Source organism: Ascaphus truei, chromosome 14 (genome assembly GCF_040206685.1).
Source record: "Ascaphus truei isolate aAscTru1 chromosome 14, aAscTru1.hap1, whole genome shotgun sequence".
NCBI classification, from domain to species: Eukaryota; Metazoa; Chordata; class Amphibia; order Anura; family Ascaphidae; genus Ascaphus; species Ascaphus truei.
In genome coordinates, this window is record NC_134496.1 from 46,932,886 (window position 1) to 46,956,178 (window position 23,293).

At 43.4% G+C, this 23,293-nt stretch overlaps 1 protein-coding gene across 3 annotated transcripts in view; it reads right to left on the reverse strand.

The window, feature by feature from the left end:
- NAALADL2 (N-acetylated alpha-linked acidic dipeptidase like 2) overlaps positions 1-23,293 on the reverse strand; it is a 418,513-nt gene that overhangs the window by 285,625 nt on the left and 109,595 nt on the right. For 2 of the 3 annotated variants that reach the window (XR_012788046.1, XM_075570756.1), the window contains exon 2: positions 12,654-13,176. Coding sequence is in view for 2 of the 3 variants with exons in the window: in XM_075570756.1 (XP_075426871.1) it covers positions 12,654-13,176 (523 nt within the window). In the remaining variant the exon portion in view is untranslated. Of the gene's footprint in view, positions 1-12,653; positions 13,177-14,661; positions 14,802-23,293 lie in introns of those variants that run through there. The other variant, XM_075570757.1, reaches the window with a different exon arrangement.

Consider the following 23,293-nt stretch of genomic DNA (forward strand, 5'->3'; position numbering starts at 1 on the left):
GCCTTGACTACCAGGGAGCCTCCTGGCAATAAATAGGGATATACCCCAATGTCTATCTCGCGCTTTGTTGTGCTGGTTACGGGGGACACTTTGCACAGTGGTCTCTCCTGTTCCATAGATAACGGGGCAGGTGATTCCTTATCTCCAGTTTCACTGGTGTGGTCCGCCGGCTGGGGCATCACCACAGCTGGGTGTTGGTCATGGGAGGCACTAGGTAACTTCTCCCTGAAGACAGCCTGAACTTCAGCAGGGCTCATAGTGATATAGAGTCCCGGCTCCTCCTCCTGGTGAACAGAAATGGCTGATGACTGCTCAAAACTCTCGCTCCCCCTGGTGGAATTTAAAGGAGGGGCGGCACACTCTTTCAAGGAGTGACTCTGGCTCTGCACAGCGTCACTCGGCTGGCGGGGGTGGGGTTTAGGTGTTCCCGCCAATCCCGGGCAAGTTCCTGCAATTTTATCATTTGCAGCATTTTCTGCAACTGGCTCTGGAAACTGTACTCCGCAGTAGGCACACTCGGGTACCCACGCCAATTCACCACCTGAAAAGTCACAAGTAACACAAGTGTTGTGCAGACACCTTATCCCTTCTATGAACACCTCCTTGTAGTCTAGTAGCAGCAGGTTGGGGTCATAGATCATACTAACAGGCAGTCTCAATAGGTTTTGTATACACGGACACAACAGAAAGGGTAGCTTCCTGTTCTCTGATAGCCAGACTCCAAATCCTTGAGGATGTGCTTGACTGCACCTTACAGTTCTATTGGTTTCATTATGAAGAACAGATTTGGCCGACTGCAGTTCTTCAAACAATCTGTCCTTGGGATAAAGCGGTAATGAGGCACATTCTATGAAGGAATAGACCTGGCTCTGCCCTGCGTCACTCACAGTGTAGGGGCGGGGCTCTGGTTTTCCCGCCAGTCCCGGACGGGTTTCTGCAATATTTTCCCGCGCGGCCACAGCTTTCGCGCCACTACCCCTGACAGGGCGGGGTTTCTTCATTGGCGCCAATTCCAGCCAATTTCTCTGCAAGTCTAGCAATGTACGCATTGTCTGCAACTGGCCCACGAGGTCTCCCAGGGAAGCGGGAGCCGCCATTTTGCTTTGCATCGCCATTGGATTACTGTGTTCGTTCTGATTGTACAATGGGGCTCCTCTCTGCGGGGCAGCCACCACACCGGTACAATAAAGATTAGCTTCAGATGCACCACCACATGTGTACCTTATCTAGGTGTGACCCAGTGTTGCACTACCTCAGGCTAGGCTCACTCTCTCAGTGTCTGCTGTGGCTCCTTCCTCCCAGTCTGTGCTCCCTACGGTGAGTGTCTGGAATGGGCTAGGTACTCTGGCTCTGCCATGCAGTACTTGGGGCGTCTACCTGTCTTGGTCAGCCTAGCGCAGACCCTCTCCAGGACTCCTGACCAAGTTAACAGGCTATCCCTTCTGGCATCCTACCAACTAGCACTGCCTCAAGGTGACTCGGTCAGCTATAACCCGGCTCCAGACCCCTCACTCCCTTCAGGCCCCTAGGTTGTCCCTGCGAACTGACAATATCCCGTCAGCCCCCTGACCACCCCTAGGTCCGTCCCTACGCAGCACAAAGTGGCAGCAGACACTCTCCCTGTTTCCCAGTGTGCCTAGCTAGAGCCTGTCCTGATGACAGATCTGATCTCAGCAGCTCGCCTCCAAATGTAACGGTATTTCTGGCCCGGCCTGACCCACCCAATCTCACATTGGCCCCTGTGGTCTAACCGGACCCCATTACAGTGCAGATATGCCTGATGGTGCACCTGTTGGCTACAGGACTCCTGAGTCTCCCGCATGATGGTGTGTGGGGAGGACCCGTCAGACAGGCAGCTGAGGTAGTGTGCTGAGTCTCACCTAGTTCCAGTGCAGCGCCTCCACCTCACCAGGGTCCCTGCGTCCGCAAGGGGATGATCCTGGCGAGGAACTCCTCCGTGGTGCTCCTCTCCGTACACTCATTCCAGATAGATACACGAGAGGGTTTCTGGCTGAACTCATCTTTATTGACACGGCAGGGCAGCTGCCCTCCACAAGGAGTATCTTCAGCCGCTCATCTCGCCAGTGCTCCCTTTAGTTAGGTAGGTCACCTAGATCAGGGATTCACTATTCCCGCAGGAATCACTGTCCTGTGCCAGGTCCCTGGACACAGCCTCCCATGGAGTTACTATAACATAACTTGCATGCTAGTAGAACTCTTTCAGTACTCAGGTAGAACTTTCCAGCAACTCCACAGCAACTAACTTTAGAACACAGTGCTGTGCCTTATGTAAGCTTCTGAGGCTGACACACCTCTGACATCACTAACCATGGAGTCAGAGCATGTGACCAGTCCCAGCCATACACAGAGCACCCCACCAGGGTGTGAGGGAAAACCTCCATGATTACTGCTGGCATGCCCACACTTACCAGGCCTTACTGCCAGCAGGAGAGATGACTGTAGGCATTTTACATGACCGCTACACACATATTCAGCGATAAGAGCCGTTTACAGGGTATGCCCGTCAGCAATCGGCTCGGTGTCTCACTCTCCTCCTCTCTTTGCGTCCGTGTCTAGACTCCACCTCACGGATAACATTTTGGACTACACAGAATAGCTCAGGATAGGTCTCTGAACTGTCACCTGTGTTTCTAATCTCCCCCTATGCGTTTCACAGCTTTTTACAGATGCTTCCTCTGAGGTTATGATTATAATGCATTGTTTTTTTACTTTTGAATACACTACCACTAGTACATTTCTTAAACATACAATGCTAAAGTACTGGCCTATCTCCATAGATCCCTTATAGGCACAGCTTGTAAAAAATAAGCTTATGATTGTCCGCAGGTAGAAGTGTAAATGACATTTTTACGATGGCTGATCAACCTGAAAATTATGAAGGTGACACATTGTTTTTCAGCCAGAAAAGAGTTGGCTGCTTAAAATGTAAAGGCAGCTTGGTATGCAATTTACTTTTTGCCATCCATGTCATGATTATAAATATCCAATTAAAAAAAGATATTGCATGTGATACCGCCAAAGTAATCAACATTTTAAAATACCCCTGTGTACTTACTACATGGGGAAAACCCCATGCCCATTAAAAACCACGATTTACTGAATATTGTAACCGCATTAAAAGTGGCGTGGACTCCCCTAGCTTACTAAAACACTGCCAGGAGCTTAGATATATTTCCACTACGTATCATGGGTGTAGAACATATTTACCGCGTACGCCTACAAAGTGAATGCTATTGGCTCTTCACTAAAGAGTGTTAAACCTAGGGGCCTCAATAATGATTTTACTTTTTTTTGTTTCTTCACTGGCTCTGGCATTTGATTATTTTCTTAATATTTTGCCATGTAGTTCAGTATTTACTTTTTATATTTTGTAGTTAGCACTGGTACTATGTATTTATCGACTACGTTGTTTAATGATGTTTACTGGTTGCTACGGTGATTGGATCACTGCGTGGATCGCCTGATCACTTATGACACATGACATCTTCAGCCAGAAGTCGCAATAATGAAAGCGACTCGCTCAGCCAGAACAAAGAGTTCTCTGCGTCCTTACTGGGTGTAATGTGAGGTTTGTGTGTATTCCATTATCCCTGTAAGCACACCTTAATAAAAGGTCCCCGTTTTGCTTGCCAGCTTGTGCAATATGCTTCAATAAACATTTGTTTATACTTTTTACCCAGCCGTGTGTCAACCTTTTTTGATTGCCGTTTCGCTGTTGAGCACACACAAAAGAAAATAAATTAAAAGAGAGTTTAAAAAATCTGCAAAATAATCTACAGTAAGTAACTACTTTATCATTGCCTAGTCCAAGTATACCCCTTTTTAGGTATTCTGTACTTTGAATGTATGAAACATATTCCATTAGAAGAAGAGTCAGTAAAATTATGGCAGCATTGGTTAAGGTGCAGTAATCTTATGGCAAAGAAAAATTGCTACAATGAAGGACACTGTAATGAGGGTGAATGATTTCCTATACTGAGTTAATGATATTTTAGTTGGCTGGTTCACAACCTTCACTGGACAAGGCATATAAAATCAAAATGAAAACATGTTTTGCTGTATATCAAGGATAGAAAGATAAATAGATAAAGACTATTACCCAGGTAATAAAATGAATCAAAGCAACAGAAAGTGATCCAAGCTGTGCCAAAAACAGTTCTGATTTTTAGAACGTGGTATTTCTTTTATCTTGCTGCAAAGCATTATATTGTTGATAGCCTCTTAATGTACAAAATATTACCTAGTTAACTGCACTCTTAAATCTAAAAGGGTAAAGTAACCATTTATCTACTGCATCTACTGAGTTACTTTTAGCGTTTTCATTAATGACAAATAGAAAACTTAGAGCATATTCTAGTAGCTGTGATAAGTGCAGCTCCGTTGGGAAATAGCGGGTTTCGCATTGGATTTGCATGTTGTCATATTCTAAAAGTCCTTTTTGGAGGTCCAGGGTGTGTTGCAGAAAGCTCAGCGCACAGTTGACCAATAAAGACCAAAACAGAAGAGTTGTTGCAAACAAAATATCCAAATATATTGAAAGGAAATTACAAAAAACGCATCAAGTTCCGAGTCTTCCATGGCCACACTTTTTTTATGTGTTTTGTAACTTTCTTTCAAAATTATATATACTGTATATACATATATATTTTCCAACAACTCTTTTGTTCGGATCATTATTTGTTTGCTGTGCTTTCTGCAACATACTGTGATTATATATACCTGCGGCTCCACGCATCGCCTTAACAGGTGCAATAACGTCTGCTACATCTGTGTGTGTTTTTAGGATTTATTATACTCATTAAAAAGCTGTGCCTCCTATTGTGTGGCCCCATGTGCTCAATGTCTGCTTCCCTCTTTCCCTGACTGCAGAGCCTCGTAATAAATCCTTACTGCCTGTGGCTGCTATGCTGCACTTGCTTAATCACTGAAGCCTCCAGCCGCCCTGCCACTGCTCCTGCACAACACCATGGCCTGTACTGCAGCTCTGATTGGCAAGGTGGCAACAAATTGGGGGAATCATGGACTAGTAACGGACGTAGGTTTGACCAATCATGGAGTATTATATTATCAATGCCCTCCTTTATAGCCAATAATACTTGTTTACAAATATAACTGTACAATATATAGCGAGCTAACTTTCAACAAATATATTTAATCCTTAAACAGTGATTGTTTAATTTTTTTTTTACAAACTAAGTATTAGCCGAGGAGTGTTTTGTGCGGCAACACCACTCTCCGCAAAATAATGATTGGTTTGACATATTTCTTTCCCCAACTTCTCCTTTCTCTTTCTTCCCCCACTCCTCTCTTCACATCATCGCTTTCATTAAATACCTTATGATGTAGTCAATTCTTTCTGCCTCTCTCCCCTCCAGCATTCTTACTTTCTCCTCACAAGGCAACTGACTTCTTCTCTTCGTTCTTACTTTCTCCTCACAAGGCAACTGACTTCTTCTCTTTCTTTCTTCGTCTGCTTTCTGTCTAAACGTTATAGCTATCTGACTGTCGTAATCTGCCACCAGGCTATGTGCATTATGATGTCACCAATTGGCTATATCTTACGGAGGGGTGAACAAAAGAATTTTATAATGTAGAGAGATATATTGGAGGTTCAGCCGTGCATTTAATTCACCACATCGCTTTAGTTATTTAACCATATTTTTTGCCATTATTAACACTTGCCATACTACTGTACGACAAAATGTAAATTGGCAAAATTATGTAATATGGAAACTGTAACATATACTGTAAGTCATTTAGTTCATTTTTTCTATTAAGAGGTTCATTTCAAGACTATGCGCGGAAAAATACTGTTTAGAAGGATTGCACGTCCCAGTCAATTACCTATAAATTCATCTAATACACGGGTGGCCAACTCCAGTCCTCAAGGGCCACTAACAGAACAGGTTTTCAGGATATCCCTGCTTCAGTACATGTGGCTCAATCAGTGGCTAAGGTCACTGACTGAGACACTGATTGAGCCACCTGTGCTGAAGCAGGGATATCCTGAAAATCTAATCTGCTGTGGCCTTTTGAGGACTGGAGTTAGAAACTCGTGATCAAACATATAGACCAGGGGTGTAACACACTACTGCAAAACCCTGCAATGCAAGGGGGCTTGAGATCAGAGTTCCATGGTGGCCGGTCAGAAGTCGAGCCCAAACACTGTGTGGGCTGCTGGGGCCTCTGTTTGCTGTGGGGCCCTCACACCAAGGCCCCCCACTGCACCTGTGTCCTGGTCGGCGCTAGGAGTTGGGCCCACCCAGAAGTCAGGCCCAACTTGCACATTTGCCCACAGCCTCCCACCGATGCGGGACCAGAGCCCTCAACCCCATTTCACATTGCCCAGAAGGCAAGGTAAGAGGTAGTGTATTGTGTGAGGAGTGGACAGGGATTGAGTGTGAGGAGGGGAATTGAGTGTGAGAGGAAGGGGGAAGAGTGAGTGAGTAAGAGAGGAAGGGGATAGAGTTAGAGAGGATAAGAGAGAGTTAGAAAGGTGGGATGAGAGAGAGAGGAGGAGGGAGAGTGAGAGAGTTGGAAAGGAGAGGGAGAGTGAGAGTTAGTTAGGGGGTGGAGATAGGCAGTCAGAGAGAAGGGTGGAAGAGTTTTAGAGAGGGGGAGAGTTAGAGAGGAGGAAGTGGTTGAGATAGGAGCAGAGAAAGCTAGAGAGAAGGGGGGGGAGAGTTAGAGGGGAGGTGGGAGAGTTAGATGGGGGGAAGAGAGTGACAGAGGAGGGCCTTTAGAAAATGTTTGCAGTGTGCCTCACAAATTGTAATTACACACTGATATAGACCAATGGGCATGCTGTACTAGTTGCACATGTTAACATGTTAAAATGAAAACATCCCACACTGGCATTAAATATCTGTGAAACGTTTGCAAATGACAAATTTGATTGAATTATTAAACCTTTTCGTCTAATTCTGAACAAAACATTCAAAGAAAAAACCTGTCCTGCGCTTCAGTGTTCAGCAGGTGCACCAGATGGTGTCAGCGTTATCATGTGGGCTGGGTAGGAGGGAGCTATATGTGACCACTAGAGTGACCGGAGTATGTGGAGAAGGTAAAAAAGTAATAAAACCCTTACCTATGTCTCCACTCCGGTCTGGGTCCTGCTTGCCTCTATTCTCCAGCTCCCGCGTGCAGCCTTCAGTAGAATTGCATGGAATGGAAGGGCTCCGGCGCAACTGCGGATGACAGACTCCAAAAGGTCCCGGATGAATTCAATAAACTTTATTGGCACAAGAAAACAATAGGGCTACACCACGATCTCCCCCTCTACGCGTTTCGCACTCTGAAATAGGGCTTCATCTCGGAGACAAAGCCCTATTCCAGAGCGTGAAACGCGTAGAGGGGGAGATAGCCCTATTGTTTTCTTGTGCCAATAAAGTTTATTGAATTCATCCGGGACCTCTTGGAGTCTGTCATGCGCAGTTGCGCCGGAGCCCTTCCATTCCCTGAACAAAACATTGACTAATTATGTATATTCCTACAGGTAAGTGCTAAGGAATACACGTGAATAATGACATCATTGAAGTCAATGGAAACAATGTTTCTCTTTTGGGTGGTGGTGCAGAAGACAGAAACCATCTGGCAGTTTAACCCTTTGACTGCCACGGCCCCTCCCGCACTCATAATCATGTGATCGCTCCGTCACTGGAGCGCTCAACACAATCTCCCCTACGAAAACAATCAGTAAGACTAAGACGTAGCTACATCATGAGGCCAGACCCCCCACGACGTAGTAGCTACATCTATAAGGCACTCAAAGGGTTCAATACATTCTCCCTTTTATTCGTGGTCAGAGGTTGGGGTGTTTGGGAAGTCAAATAGAAACGAAGATGCCGCACTCTTAAAACTTCACAAGGCAGTTACTGCATTTACTGTCTTATTGCTGACCATATACAATACACCGTGTTTCGGGAGGGGGGGGGGGGAGTATATATAGAACTTGGGACTCTACTGAAATACAGTAGGTTTCGTTTTCTCCCCCTCCCACTCCATATTTCAGGGTCTGCAACTTTAGAAATCAGAAACTGTTTGCAGATTTTCAGTGAAAGACAAAAAAAAGCCTGAAAAAAAGCCTGAATCTGCCCTTTTTGAGACCGAGCTGGGAAAATGCGCATGTTAAAGGAACTTGCAAATCCATGGCCGATTCAAATTTCTGAAACCATTTTGCCCATCTCTACTCACCCCCACCACTCCCAGACCTCCTGGGCTCCTCTGTCTCTGGACTGCCTTGACCAACGTGGTACCCTCTAGCTTGCTGCCCACCACCACTCCTCCTCCCCCCTCCACTGCTCACACTGGCACTTTGATCACTGCCACTCCCAGATTTCTTCTCACCACCCCCACACTTCCTCCCACCACCCACATACTTCCCACCACCCCCACTCCCAGACATCCTCCCACCACCCACACACTTCCTCCTACCACCCACATACTTCCTCCCACCACCCCCACACTTCCTCCCACCATCCCCACACTTCCTCCCACCACCCCACTCCCAGACTTCCTGCCACTACCCACACACTTCCTCCCACCACTCCCAGATTTCCTCCCACCACCCACATACTTCCTCCCACCACCTCCACTCCCAGACTTCCTCCCACCACCTCCATTCCCAGACTTCCTCCCACCACCCACACATTTCCTCCCACCACCCACATACTTCCTCGCACCACCCCCACTCCCAGACTTCCACCCACCACCCACATACTTCCTCCCAAACCTCCACTCCCAAACTTCCTCCCACCATCCACACACTTCCTCCCACCAGCCACACACTTCCTCCCACCACCACCACTCCAAGACTTCCTCCCACCACCCACACACTTCCTCCCACCACTCCCAGTCTTCCTCCCACCACCCACACAATTCCTCCCCACCACTCCCAGACTTCCTCCCACCACCCACACACTTCTTCCCACCACCACCACTCCCAGACTTCCTCCCACCACCCACACACTTCCTCCCACCACCACCACTCCCAGACTTCCTCCCACCACTCCCAGACTTCCTCCCACCACACCCAGACTTCCTCCCACCACCCCCAGACTTCCTCCCACCACCACCACCCACACACTTCCTCCCACCACCACCACTCCCAGACTTCCTCCCACCACCCACACACTTCCTCCCACCACCTCCACTCCCAGACTTCCTCCCACCACCCACACATTTCCTCCCACCACACCCAGACTTCCTCCCACCACCCACACACTTCCTCCCACCACCACCACTCCCAGACTTCCTCCCACCACCTCCACTCCCAGACTTCCTCCCACCACCACCACTCCCAAGCTTCCTCCCACCACCCACACACTTCCTCCCACCACCTCCACTCCCAGACTTCCTCCCACCACCCACACACTTCCTCCCACCACCACCACCACTCCCAGACTTACACCCACCACCCACATACTTCCTCCCAAACCTCCACTCCCAGACTTCCTCCCACCACCCACACACTTCCTCCCACCACTCCTAGACTTCCTCTCAAGCCCCAACCACCACACTTCCTCCCACCACCACCACCCCCAGACTTCTTCCCACAACTCCCACACTTCCTCCCACCACCCCCACACTTCCTCCCACCACCCCTACACTTCCTCCCACCACCACCCCAACACTTCCTCCCACCCCCACTCCCAGACTTCCTCCCACCACAACCACACCAGACTTCCTCTCCCCACTGCCACTCCCAGACTTCCTCTCCCTACCACTCCCAGCACTCCTCTCCACCCCCACACTTCCTAGCACTCCTTTCATGCATACTCACACACCAAAAGCACATCTGATCCACACTCCCACTCCCCACAGTAGCAAACACACACAGAGACACTCACACTACAACAATATTCAATTTGCATCCACTCCAAACACCTAAATCCAATCTGTCTCTTCCTCTTTCCCAACAGTATTGATTACTGATAACTAACATGGCTGATTTATATAGTGTGGTTGATGCTTGAGCTTGTGAAATTATGTACAGTCATTTGGTGTCAAATAAAAACATTGTTCAAATCGCCCGGATTGTCAGATTTTAAAAGACCCGGTTTTATAGATTTGAAAAGTCTCACAGCAGTCAATGGGTTTCCAAAATGTATTACTGTACGTTTTATAATACCTTGTAAAATTGCACGATTTGCCCAAATCCCAGTTAATAAAATAAAGCATACAGCTCTACATTCTGACTTATTTGCTCAATGTATTTAATTATTTACAACATTTTTGCACTATTTCTTTATTTAATTTTTTGGAAACCCCAAAAGCCAAAGCTCTTTACAAAGATTCTGTAGTGATTACTATTAATGAAATAATGAAGGCAATTTTTTACAGTGTATAATGTATATTTTGATGAAAAGTGTATGTTGTGAATATAATAGGACTATTTAACACTTCAAGTCATAAATTGCACACTACACGGGGGGAGGGATGGCTCTAGTCACATTCCAAGATGCACTGTTTTTGAGTGAACCCCTTGCCTGCTTTATTCATTGCAACACCACCGGAAGAAGAGATCAGTGTATCTCGAAAGCTCGCACAAATAAAAGCATTTACTTAGCCACAGAACGGTATCGTCTATTCATTTTTTTCATATACATATATATTTATATATTTATATTCTTGTAACAAGGATTTATCACTGTTTGAGTGAAACTGCCTCTAAATCCAGCAGGGAGCTGGTTAATTGCAGAAAGGCAATTAACTAGAGACTCCATCTGGCCACATTAGAGCTCTAAGAAAAGCCTCCTGTTGGAAACAGGAGAGAGATTCCTTAGCTCACAATGGAGCTGACACAGGAAAGCAGAGAAGCCTGGACACAGACACTGTCTTGAGCACAAAGGCTGTGCTGAGATCAAAACACCCAGACACCCACAGACCTATATTTCCTGGACACAGAGGACCCAGGAACCTGCCAGAGACTGATATGGAGGGTCATCTGCTTGAGGTACCTCCTGAGACTTTGGGGTGATAGGCTGGTAATGGGAATATCCCTCCAGTCCTGCAAATAGGGTCTGGGGGAGTAAATTAGCCCTTACAAAGGGATAGGGGTTTGTTTTTTTGTTGTTTTTGTATATTTTGCCTGGAAAAAGGAACAGGCTCAATAAAGCCAAGATATAATTTCACCCAAATCGGTCTCTATTATATGAACCTCTGTACACATCTACTGTATTACAGTTCTCATGACAATATGTTTGTTTGAGTTAGTAATATGGGCCTCACTCTCATTCACAGATACAGTAGTAGTGATGTGGGAATAACTTAATACAAATTCGTATCAGAGGAAGTTTGCCAATTAATCACACATTTTGGCAAAAAAAAAACACCTACAGAAAAAGATATTCAATCTAGGAATTTATCTTAAAGTTTTTTTATTTTTTTTTATGTGCAAAATTGAAAGTTTTTATGCAGCACTCAACATTATTTGCGAAAGAAACTGGCATATGCAAGCACATCAATATTCATAATGTCAACAGCTCAGGAAATGGAAAACAACACTTTATTGCACTAGTTCATAGCACATCAGGTGCTATAATATAATAAGATAAGATGTACTGTACTGTAGGAGTAACACATGCGGCCTTCCATATTCCCACTTCGTTCATGTGCTCAATAGATTTACTTCGCCCAGTAAATGATTTCGCTTACCCTATGAGATATTACAGTTTAATGCCAATGTTTCTATTTTGCTAAAGACACCAGACAAGAAGGAAATTAGATGTTATTTTGAGTGAATAGAGATTCCTTTTTGTTCTTTTTTACGAATTTGGATCCGCAGCGGATCGGACGGTTCCTTTTGGTCCGCGGATTTCAGCGGATCAATCTCAAAAAGGGCGATTCGTGTTTTTCGGATTTTTTTATTATTATTACCAATACACCCCACGGATTCTGCAACCCGTGGACGCATGTGTAGAATCCAATACACGGATTCAGCAATTCTTAAGAATCCGCCAATAGGTCCCTGAATCCGCTGATTGGATTCTACAAATCTGTCCACGGGTTGGTATCCATTGGCGGATTTTGATTAATCCGCGCGGATTGAAACCACCCAAATATGTTTGCAGATTTGACGCCGCGAAACTGATTTGGGAGGAACATCAGCGAAAATCCAGGAAACAGATTTGGGCAGATTCGCCCCTCTCTGGACACAAATTATTTAATTTAGCAGAATGGCTGTACCATAGGTGTATACCACGGGTTCTTGACTACAGTCCTCAAGACCCCACAACAGCTCAGGTTTTCTGGATATTCCAGCTTCAGCACCGGTTGCTCAATCAGTGGCCCAGACTGGGCTGAAGCAGGGACTGATTGAGCCACTTGTGCTGAAGCCGAGATATCCTTAAAACCTGACCTGGTTGGGGGGGGGGGGAGGGTCTTTCGGACTGGAGTTGAGCACCCCTGGTGGAGACAACGAAACACTACTACTGTGAATGCATCCTGTTTGTAATTAAACAAGTGATTAAAAAAAACTATTTAGGACTGAGGAAAGAGGGTAATTCCCCCATAAAGATACGGGGTCCGTCATATCATGAACATTTTGGAAGGATTATTGCCAAAAATAAACACTTTAAAAACATATATTGAATTGCATTACAGATGGTATGGGATTATTAAAATGTGCATACCTGTAATGTTTTTCTATATTTTCCTTGGTAATATTGTTTAGGATCTCCTCAATGAATTGGGGTTCTCTTGAAGCAGCAGATCCACTTGCTACAGGGCAATCAGATAACGTGGAATAGTGACTGGTTTTGGAAAAATAGCCTATTAAAATGCCCAGAATAAATGTAAACAAAAATGTGCAAAACATTTTGACAATTGTACAAAAGTGTTTGGGGGGTTTCTTTGGTGGTGAATCAGCATAATGGGAAAAATACTCTGGTTCCTCTTGCAAGCGCTGAAAGCGTCCTTTGGGTGAAGTGGATGGCTGATTAGAAGCATGCATCTGTGTCAGTTTTGATGGATTATTCACGTGATGTTGAGTGAAACCATCTGGTTGGAAGCGGTCAGTTCCTAGCTCTTCCAATTCTGTTTCCATGTCCCATTCCAGTTCCAATGCAGAAGACTGAATTTCCTCACCCTCGATATAGGGAGAATACTCCCCTGTTCTCTGGCCACCGCCCATTTTATGATATGTCAGCTCTTTTCCTGTTAAAAAAAAATGACAAAATTATTTTAACCAAAAAGCAACTCCTGTACTATTTTTATACAACCGAGTTGATCGGTCAACTCATTTTTCTATAAGGTAGAATGTCTTTTGAGTATAACACAGAACTATGTAATAGTCTGTTGAATAGTCTGTTCATTAGGATTTCAATGAATTATCAGGGGAGAAGACATTTTTTTCTATGAATATTTATTTTGCCTACTGGAAAATGTTGGATGACATGGAGGTTTCATTTATATTCTCATAACTTCATCCTCTTTATAAGTCTTCCAGTGATGTAATGTATCTGTTTGTTCGTTTACATTGTCATACAGTATATTGTTTGAGGACATTTTCGAGTATAGTGTCACTGTATCCATGAGGGTTTTTCTAGGTGAGTCTTGAGTCACTCCTTGATAAAGCGCCAACCGGTGCGAAATGCATTGGAGGGTTTTTGTGCCTCCTTTTTATTCATGGTACAGTATAATACAAATATATTTTTTATTCAATCCATCACTGGCTCTGTTTGCTGTGCTTCAATTCTTCTCCGAGTCTTGTATCAGTATCTGTATTTAACATACACGAGGGTGTGTAATGAATAGTCTTTGTTTCAATATGTGTTAAGGGTTCGTAATGTAAAGACATGTAAAGGTATTTATGCATGCCTTGTGGTTATGTATCTACATTACGTATACTGTCTTTGTGAATCTTCAACCTATAGTACTGTATGTGCGAGCAAGTCTGTCTTGTGTCTGCCTGTGTTACCGGCTTGTTGGCAAATGAATTTATCAGTATTTGTGGCATTTTAGACTTTTGCAACATTGAAGTGTACCCTTTATAGTGTGTCTGATCTTAGTCTGTAATGGATACTTTAAGGTTGTTGTTGAATCTTAATTACATTAAAAAGCATTTCTTTAAGATTATTTTTGTAGAAAATGGTTCTGTGGCATTTTTTGGGGTGCTTATTGTTTGAGTAATTAGAGTAATAAAATACTGTATATTCTGCTAGGGTTATTACAATAAGCCAGCAAAAAAAACAACAATACAACAAAATCTGACTGATTGCTTTTGGACATGAAAACGATAGTGTGCGTGAGTGTGTACAGGTAGGGGTTGCCTGAGCAGAGAACAGGGCCAAGCAAAAGACGAAGGTGATATGAAGAATACACATGACAATGGTTCATCAGAACGTAATTAGAAAATGGACTACTAACACATAGTCCAGACCTCTAACATAAATTTAGGATTATGAAATCTCATCCATACAACCCTAGCATGTGCCACTGTCAATTGCAGTGTGATAAATTGTGCTTATATTGAGGAATACTTTGCTGACATTATCATTGAATCCTATTGAAAGTCTATGCAATGCTTTGTTGTCTTATGTTGTGTTATAGCTGTAAACAATGGCATAGACTTCATTCGATCCAATCATGCATACAAAGTGGCGAGAAATAACAGCAAGTGTAACATATATCAATAAATACCATTTCATAAATGTCAGTCAATCCCTGTGCTACAGTAACTCCGTCATTCTCTTGCTTTATTGAACTGATTGGTGCTAGCCAAGACAGATTGGCAGTCGGTCCTAAAGACAGCACTCCAACAGCAGCAACCAGAATGATCGAGCAACACAACCACATCAAGTAATCTAGAGTCAAGGAAATAGAGGAACACGGAAGGTTTTCAGCTTTCTTCCCATGACGCTTCCAACAAATTGAACACACCAAGTAAAATAAATCATTATGCAGCAGCGCTGATGTTGATTTACATGTCAGTTTCTTCGTTGAAATGTCTGTCAATTTCACCTCTAATGACTTTTTTTTTTCCAGGGCAATTTTTCCTTGTGGTTGAGACCGAATTGTATCTGAATGAAGTGCAAGCAAACTATTATTTAAATATAGGATGTATTCCACGCTTCATATCTCACCCTGTTGACTGTAGTAAGGTGAAGGGCTGAAAACCGGCAAGTCTGTGCAGTGAGATTCAGGTTCAGGTGTAACAATGGTTCAATACATATTAGCAATCCGTTCAAGAACAAACCAAAGACAGTTATCACTCTCACACGTGTTTCTTTCAAAAGTACTCCTTTATAAAATCTACTTCAATAAGCACATAAAACATTGAATCAAAAAATGAAATGGATCAATGTATCCTACATCCTCTGTAGTTTGCCTAAGATGTAGTATTATATGATATTAGATAAAATACATTATACATGTACTAAAACATCTGACATTAAATAGGCAATCCAAGCGGCACTTTAAAAAGAAAACAAAAAAACAACACTTTTTCGTTCTAATATATGCAACGTTTGGTTACCTTTATTGAAAACAAATTACCTAAGCTGCCAATCGATTAGTTCTCCTGTGATCGATCAATAAAGATCCTGCTTCCCAGGGTTCACTAAATGGCCGCCTTTCAGTTTCAATCAATCCTTCCGTCAGTGTAACTCAGCAGCTACAATGTATTTCTTATATTACTATGGTAACAGTATCTATTGTTACAGTTTGTAGCTCAAACCGCTGGGAATATTGGCAACAAATGATCACAGACAAGTGTTGCCAATATCTTGCACTGCTGGGGAGGTGGGCTAAAGCCTATTATAGAAATCAAAGGATGCTCATTATATTAAAACTCATTAAAAATGGCATTAAGAGTTGAATTAAAAATATATATATATGAAGTATTATCTAATACTACAGAACTGATTTATTTAAAATTAACATGTACAGTAGAATATTGTTAAGTGCAAAAATATTCAAATTATAATATATATAATATGCAAAACGTTTGCATCTTGATCTTTTATAAGGAGCTGATACAGCTTTTGTAAAGCTCTGGATTTAAATAGTTCAGCGTACTCGCTTGTTTTCAGTACAGGGATTTCTATAATTACTCTACATGAACCTGAGCAACCAAAGATGCTACACTGTAATTGCATACTCTTATTTCTCCCCCAAATAACTTTTTTTGCTACTTTATTTGATTTTATTATTATTATTATGTCCCAAAGCGGCTGATCACTTATAAGTCAATGGGCGTTTGATCGCGTGGCATAATTGTAATCACAGAGATATACCATGATATATAGGATTCGTATTTTCCCATGTACTGTAATACATTTGGCAAAGGAAGGAGAAAAGCAAAGATGTTTTTAACTCATTACATTATTTCTTTCCTGACTCTGTTACCCTCTGTTAACCGCTAATTCATGTAAATAGAAGTAATGCCTGCCCAGAAGGAGAGAGTACTCCCGAAACGTGTCCTTAGATATCAATTGGTAGTCCAAATAAAAAAGGTTTCACCTAAAACTGACGTACTCACTTCAGCAGCTTCTCACCATTTTAAATGGGGGCCTTAAAAACCATAGAGATTGAGTTAAAGCAACTACAGTATACAACATTCCCCCATTTTTTTCTTTTCCTCTTATTTTTATATGTAAAGCATGTGACAATGTATCATTTTACATTCTTACCTAAGCTGGCAAACATTTGGTGCACCTGTTATAAAGCTGTAAAAACCCTGATTGTGTGCCTAACAAACTGGCCACCTTCTAAGGCTGCGGCCAGGGTGGGGAGAAATGCGCTCATGCTCTCGAGGCGTGACGTCAGTGTCTGCCCGAGTAGGAGCGATTGGCTGTCCAGCTCACTGCATGCTCGAGCAGGGAGAAGAGGGGGGTGCCACAGACAGGAGGGGGCGAGTCAGACTGGAGTGGGGCGTGACGACACATCCTCAGCTCCATCGAATTGGTTATTGTGACTGCTGTGCTCCCATTGGCTCTAACCTGGTCACGTGACGCACGATACCGCTGGGAAAACAAATTTGACTGTCTCCCCAAGCACCGCTCCGGCCCGAACACATGTAAGCACGAAGCAGCAATTTGGACTCGTGCATCAGTTAAAATGTATTTAAACGTGCCGAGCGTGACTGTGCACGTGCGTGTCTCCTAAACCTGGGGCAGCCTAACTCTGCTGCAGTCTAAGAAGTGCTGCAGCTGATACTGTATGTAACATTATATTCCTACATGTAGCACATTAATGTTTCAGCTTTGAGTAATAGACAGTCTGCTGTTTGGAACACAGCGACCGATCTGTTTGTGATACTTTGTTGCCAAATTGAAGAGCTCAAAAAGGTGTGTGTGAGAGCCCGCTTCAAAAGAGGAAGTCGATGTGACTTTCTAAATGGTTGCTGTGGCAACCAAAGGATGATCAGTACATTAAAAAAAAATGCAAATATGCGTACAGTATTATCTAATACTACAGATTCTTTTTAAAAACAAAGGATTTTTCATGTTTTGCTGCCTTAACTGAAAATATTTTATTTTCATGTAACTTCAAAATACATTTCTGTCTTGTATAGCACTGACAATGTATACAGTGCTGTACATAGAATTTTTGCAGGCACAGGTCTCTGCTTTGTAGAGCTTACAATCTATTTTGTTGGTGCCTTTGGTACAGGGAATTAAAGTGACTTGCCTAAGGGCACAAGGAGCAGACACTGGGATCTGAACCAAGCTCCTCTGATTGGAACTCAGTGTCATTGTTGTCAGAGTGTTATCTTTACTCACGGAGTCGCTTCTCCAACCCTATTTACAAAGTGAAGATATCTGTTTTTCTAGTGCTTTTTTTGCATTGGAAACTGGAGAAGTATAAACTTATATCATAATGTGTGTCTATAGGTTTATTAGAAAAGGGCAAACGTGTGTGTGTAAGGGGGGGGGTGCGTGTATGTGTGTAAGGGGGAATCTGTGTGTATGTAAGGGGGTGAGTGTGTGTGTGTGTGTATGTAAGTGTAAGGGGGTGAGTGTGTGTGTGCGTGTGGGGGGGGAGGAGAGTGTGTGGGGAGAGTGTGTGGTGTGTGGGGGGGGAGAATTTGTGCATGTGTGGGGGGAGGAGAGTGTGTGCATGTGTGAGGGAGTGTGTGCGTGTGTGCTGTGCATGTGATCCAAATTTACCAGAACTTCACGTCCCCAATTTAAATTCAAAACCAAAACCGTTAAGGATTTTTCGAGTTAAAACCCTCAAAATGATTTCGAGACAAAAAAAACAAATTGAGTTTTGGCAAAAACCAAAACTGAAACACAAATCATTTTAAGAACAAAATTGACGCCCGAAACTAAGACAAGAGTGAAAGTGCCCATATTCTCTTTCTACTTTACTGTGAAATTACTGTGAAAAATCTTCTTTGCTGGTTTATGATTACAGTAGGTGGAAAAGAGGGAATCTTTATTCTATTTTATATTATGACGTATGCCTTAATAAACGGATGTACAGTATCATGCTACCTTACTGATATTATGGCTTGGTCTGTCCATAGCCCTCCTCAAGGCTGCGTTTACAGTAGTCGCAACGGTGCGTGCGATTTCACGCATTGTGCAAACAAAGTGCAGAAGCTCTATCGGGCTGGCCATAGTGCGTGGGCGTGGTGAAGAGCGACTGCACGGCAGATTTTTCAAAAGACAAATCATTTTGTTTTTTCACGCGGTAGCCGCATCACGAATGAGGGCGAATCAGCCTGGTGACGCGTCCGCCACACCTCCCCATCACCTCCTGCCTTAGTGCACCCATCTCTTGTGTGACACCATGCGATCCGTCACGCGCCTACTATTATCACTGTCTTGGCCCCGGACATGTTTGCTGCATGCTTGCGGAAGCGTGCTGACGCGCGCTCCCGCTCAGCACTGAGCCCCTACAGCCGCAATTAGAGCGGCTTTAGTAGGGGCTCACCTGCGCTTCCGCGCGATTGCGGAAGCGCAGGTCTTGGGGGAATTTAAAATTCCCCCACTTGCCGGCGAGACAGGCCGGTCACGTGAGCGGTTCACCCAATGAGAGCGAACCAGCTCCGTGACGTCACCGACCCACCCCCGGCCAGTGACGCGCCCACCCCCGGACCGCCCCCCGGACCGCCCCCCTGACGGCTGCTGAGAGCGCTTGCGGTAAGCAACCGCAAGGCCAGGGAAATCACCCGCTTTCCCTGCGCCTCAGCGCACCTCAGCACGCCAGCAGGGACCATGGACTCGGCCTAATGCTGGAGACATTTTTCCAAGCCCTAGCCCCTGCCATACCCCTATTTGCTCTCGCTTTGAACTGCCAATCCTCATCTGTAATATCGAAATGGTCCAACCTGTTATCTATTCCTCGCTCAGACCCTGCTTCTCTCCCTTTTTCCTGTTTTCTCTGGAATTCTCTCAAACGAAATACTATTTGTACAGCACATGACCTGCTCTTCTCTGGCTCTCTTCACCTCGTTGCACTGACAGCTCTCACACGTGCACTCTGTCCTAGAGGCAACTCTATCCTACAGAGGTCATTTCCTTCTCTCATACACTTCGCTCCCCAGGGGATGTGGAGGTGGAGTCAGAATACTTCTCATTGTAAGTTTCAGCCCTTCCCTACACCTCCCTCCCTAACATTCTCATCCTTTGAGGCCCCATCACCTTATTTTTCAACTCTCTGCATATTAGTCATCTGCAGACACCTAACCACTCCAATTTCCTTTCCGACTTTCAATCCTCGTTATCCTTCATCTCTCCAGACTCACTCTCCTCTTAGGAGACTTTAACTGTCTAACTTCTAATAATGCACTTTTTACTCCTAATTAGTCTGTAAGCCTCCCAACATAACACTTAGTTTGTAAGCTCTTTGGGGATGGATCTCCCCTGCCCCACATCCTAATGTTGTCATACTTATTTTTATTATTATTGTTTCCAATGTATGTACCTCCCATTGTGACGTTACAAAGCACTGTGTACATGTTTGGTGCTGTATAAATAAAATGATACATACATTAATACATACTATACATGTGCAATGTTCACAGATTAAATGGAAACTGAGAAAGCTGTCAGAATAAAACCATTTTTTGACATGATCACTTATAGAACATTTTTAAGTAAACAACAGAATGTTAAACTCTATAAAAATGAGTTGTCATAGTAACGCCTGCTGAAAAGTATCATTTCTGGAAAGAACTAACTGACATATCAGACGGTTTGTAAAGGTTCATTATTCCTTGATGTTAAAAGTAGAGCCTCCACCTTCAGTACACGCTTGCTATTAAATAGATCTGTGCATCTTTGGGGTAAAATTCTTGCCTAGAGTTTGTTTGCTACATACGGTAGCTACATTGTAACGTGCTTTATTAACCTTTAACCAGGCTGCTGAAATGAGCTGTCACCTTTGAGACATGTTAGAGCTTTGTCATTTGGTTCTGTCAAAGGTTTGCATTTGTATGGTATCAAGATCTCCTAACTCTACCATAACATTACTGTAAGCACAGTATAAATCTAAAACCTACCATTTAACAGGATCGTCCAAGGGTTTTCTTGTTAAAATTCACATATTTACAGCAGTTCTGCATGGAAACGACACACAAAAATAACAGAAATCCTGAATGCCGTCCCTATGCATTGTGAAAGTGACACAATAAATATCTGATTTACAAGAACAAACAAGCAGAGCAGTACGTTTCCTGGTTGGCTCCTTATTTGGTTATCTTTTTTTCTATCAAATCCCCAATGGCTATAAAGATGTTAACATCAAAACCGGTTCAATTTCCCAAGAAGGGGAACAATTCAATATGTTCCAAAAACCTTGGACTGTGTCTGCCGTGATCTATTAAAAAAGAATAATGTGGTTACCAATATGAATAATGCTGGTCATTTGTTTGGATTTTTTCTTTTTATTGGGGTAAGATCACCAAGGGGGAAAGTCTTCTAAAGAATCTAGGACAGAAAAATCAGTGTGTTAAAAGGTCTCCCTGGATTAAAAAGTACAGTACATTATGTGTTAATTGTTCTACCTTCAATGAAAGACAGAGATCTACTGTAATAAGTGGTAAAAGGGAGTTATGTAGTGACAAATATGTGAAAAAACACTGCACACCTGCTAGTGATAATTAAGTGATTAGAAACAAATATACAACACGTATTAATGACTGTGTATAAAGTGATAAATACAATGTAAGATCACAAGTGCTGTGTAAATTACAACATAAGTACATAGAACCTGTGTTAATCAGGCATGAGAAGCTTATGAGAAGCTTAATTATCAGCGGTTTTCCTCATTTTTTACCACGTTAAATGTGAATATTTATTTAATTATTTTATCCATTTAACTTAATATTTGTAATATAATAGTGTGTAATATTAATACTTTGTGCTCTAATTATTAATTCCCCAATATCTATAATTGGTTCGTTTTTTACACCCGATAATTATTGTTGTTTAAAGCTGCAGTTCAGTCTATATCCTGCATGTGTGTTTTTTTTAATAAATCAGTTCTGTAGTAAGAAATAATACTTTTAGCATTTTCTGTTTTTAAAAAAACAACTTTGAAAGACCAATTTTCTTGTATTCTATTTTAACAAGCATTTGCTAAGGCACTGCCCCTTCATGGCCTGTCACAAACCCAGGCACACCCCTTTGTCAGCACTGCCCTCCCTCTCTCTAAACGTGCACTAGCATCTGGTCACATGATCTTCCTCATAGCACATTCAAGGAAGCTGGAGAAAAGGGATCAGCCATGCATAGCAGCTCGGATAGGCGATTTCAAACTTATTACAGTGTTTATTCCATTCATTGCACGTGTATATAATGTAAAATTGTAATCATTCCATTTATAGCAAACGTGTATATGTGAATATTATTTAGATGTATATGTATGTTACTGAAATGTGGAGTGAGTGTGTAGGTAAATACACACAATACACTTCCACTGCATGCATGCATATATATATATATATATATATATATATATATATATATATATATATATATATATATATATATATATATATATATATATATATATATTATATATTATATATGTATGTATATGTGAAGTTATGTGAGTAAAAAAGTGACAAAAACCCTCCATAGCAAGGCAAATAGCAAATGGAAATATTACTGTATGCTCATTTGTATGTATATATATATTTATATACACACACACTTCAAATACGGATAGTGATTCACGTAAATGATATATATATTCACTTTCTGGGAGTATAAGAGTGACTGTCCTGTTGTTACTTTTTTTGTATCGATCATTGAATGGTATGCACCCTCTCTTTACGTTTATTTTATACTAGCTGAGAGACCCGGCGTTGCCCGGGATGTAATATTCCCGCTCCTCTCTCTCTCCTCACCCCTCCCCCTCTCTCTGTTTGTCCCCCATTCACATCAATCCAGTTCCCCCCCTCCCTCCTTTACAGCTTCATGCAGTGTGTGTGCGTCAGTCATTGTGTGTGCGTCAGTCAGTCAGTGTGTGTGCGCGCGTCAGTGAGTCTGACGCAGAAACACAAACACACACACAGACTGACTGACGCATACACACACACAGTCAGTGTGTGCGTGTGTGTGCCTCAGTCAGTCAGTGTGTGCGTGCGGCAGTTAGTCAGTCATTCAGTCAGTGTGTGTGTGTGTGTGTGTGTGTGTGGGTGTGGGGGTGCGCGCGCTCGCGCGTCAGTAAGTGTGTGTGTCAGTCAGTGTGTGTCAGTCAGTGTGTGTGTGTGTGTGTGTGTGCGCGCGTCAGTCAGTGTGTGTGTGTGTGTCAGTGTGTGTGTGTGTGTGTGTGTGTGTGTGTCAGTGTATGTGTGTGTGTCTGTGTGTGTGTGTCAGTGTGTGTGTGTGTACCATTCATTGTGTGTGTGCGCGCGCGCGCGTCAGTCTGTGTGGGTGTGGGGGTGTGCGCGCGTGCGTCAGTCAGTGTGTGTGTGTGTGTCGGTCAGTGTGTGTGTGTGTCAGTGTGTGTGTGTGTGTGTGTGTGTCAGTGTGTGTCAGTGTGTGTGTTTGTTTGTGTCAGTGTGTGTGTGTGTGTGTCAGTGTGTGTGTGTGTGTGTGTGCAGCAGTCAGTGGGTGTGTGTGCAGCAGTCAGTGTGTGTGTGTGTGTGTGTGCGCGCGTCAGTCTGTGTATGTGTGCGTGTGGCTGTGAGGGGTTGTGTGCATGCGGCTGTGAGGGGTTGTGTGCGTGCGTCAGTATGTATGTGTGTGTGTCAGTCAGTGCGTCAATCAGTCAGTGTGTGTGTGTGTGTGCGTGCGTCAGTCAGTCAGTGTGTGCGTGCGTCAGTGTGTGTGCGTGCGTCAGTCAGGGTGTGTGCGTGCGTCAGTCAGGGTGT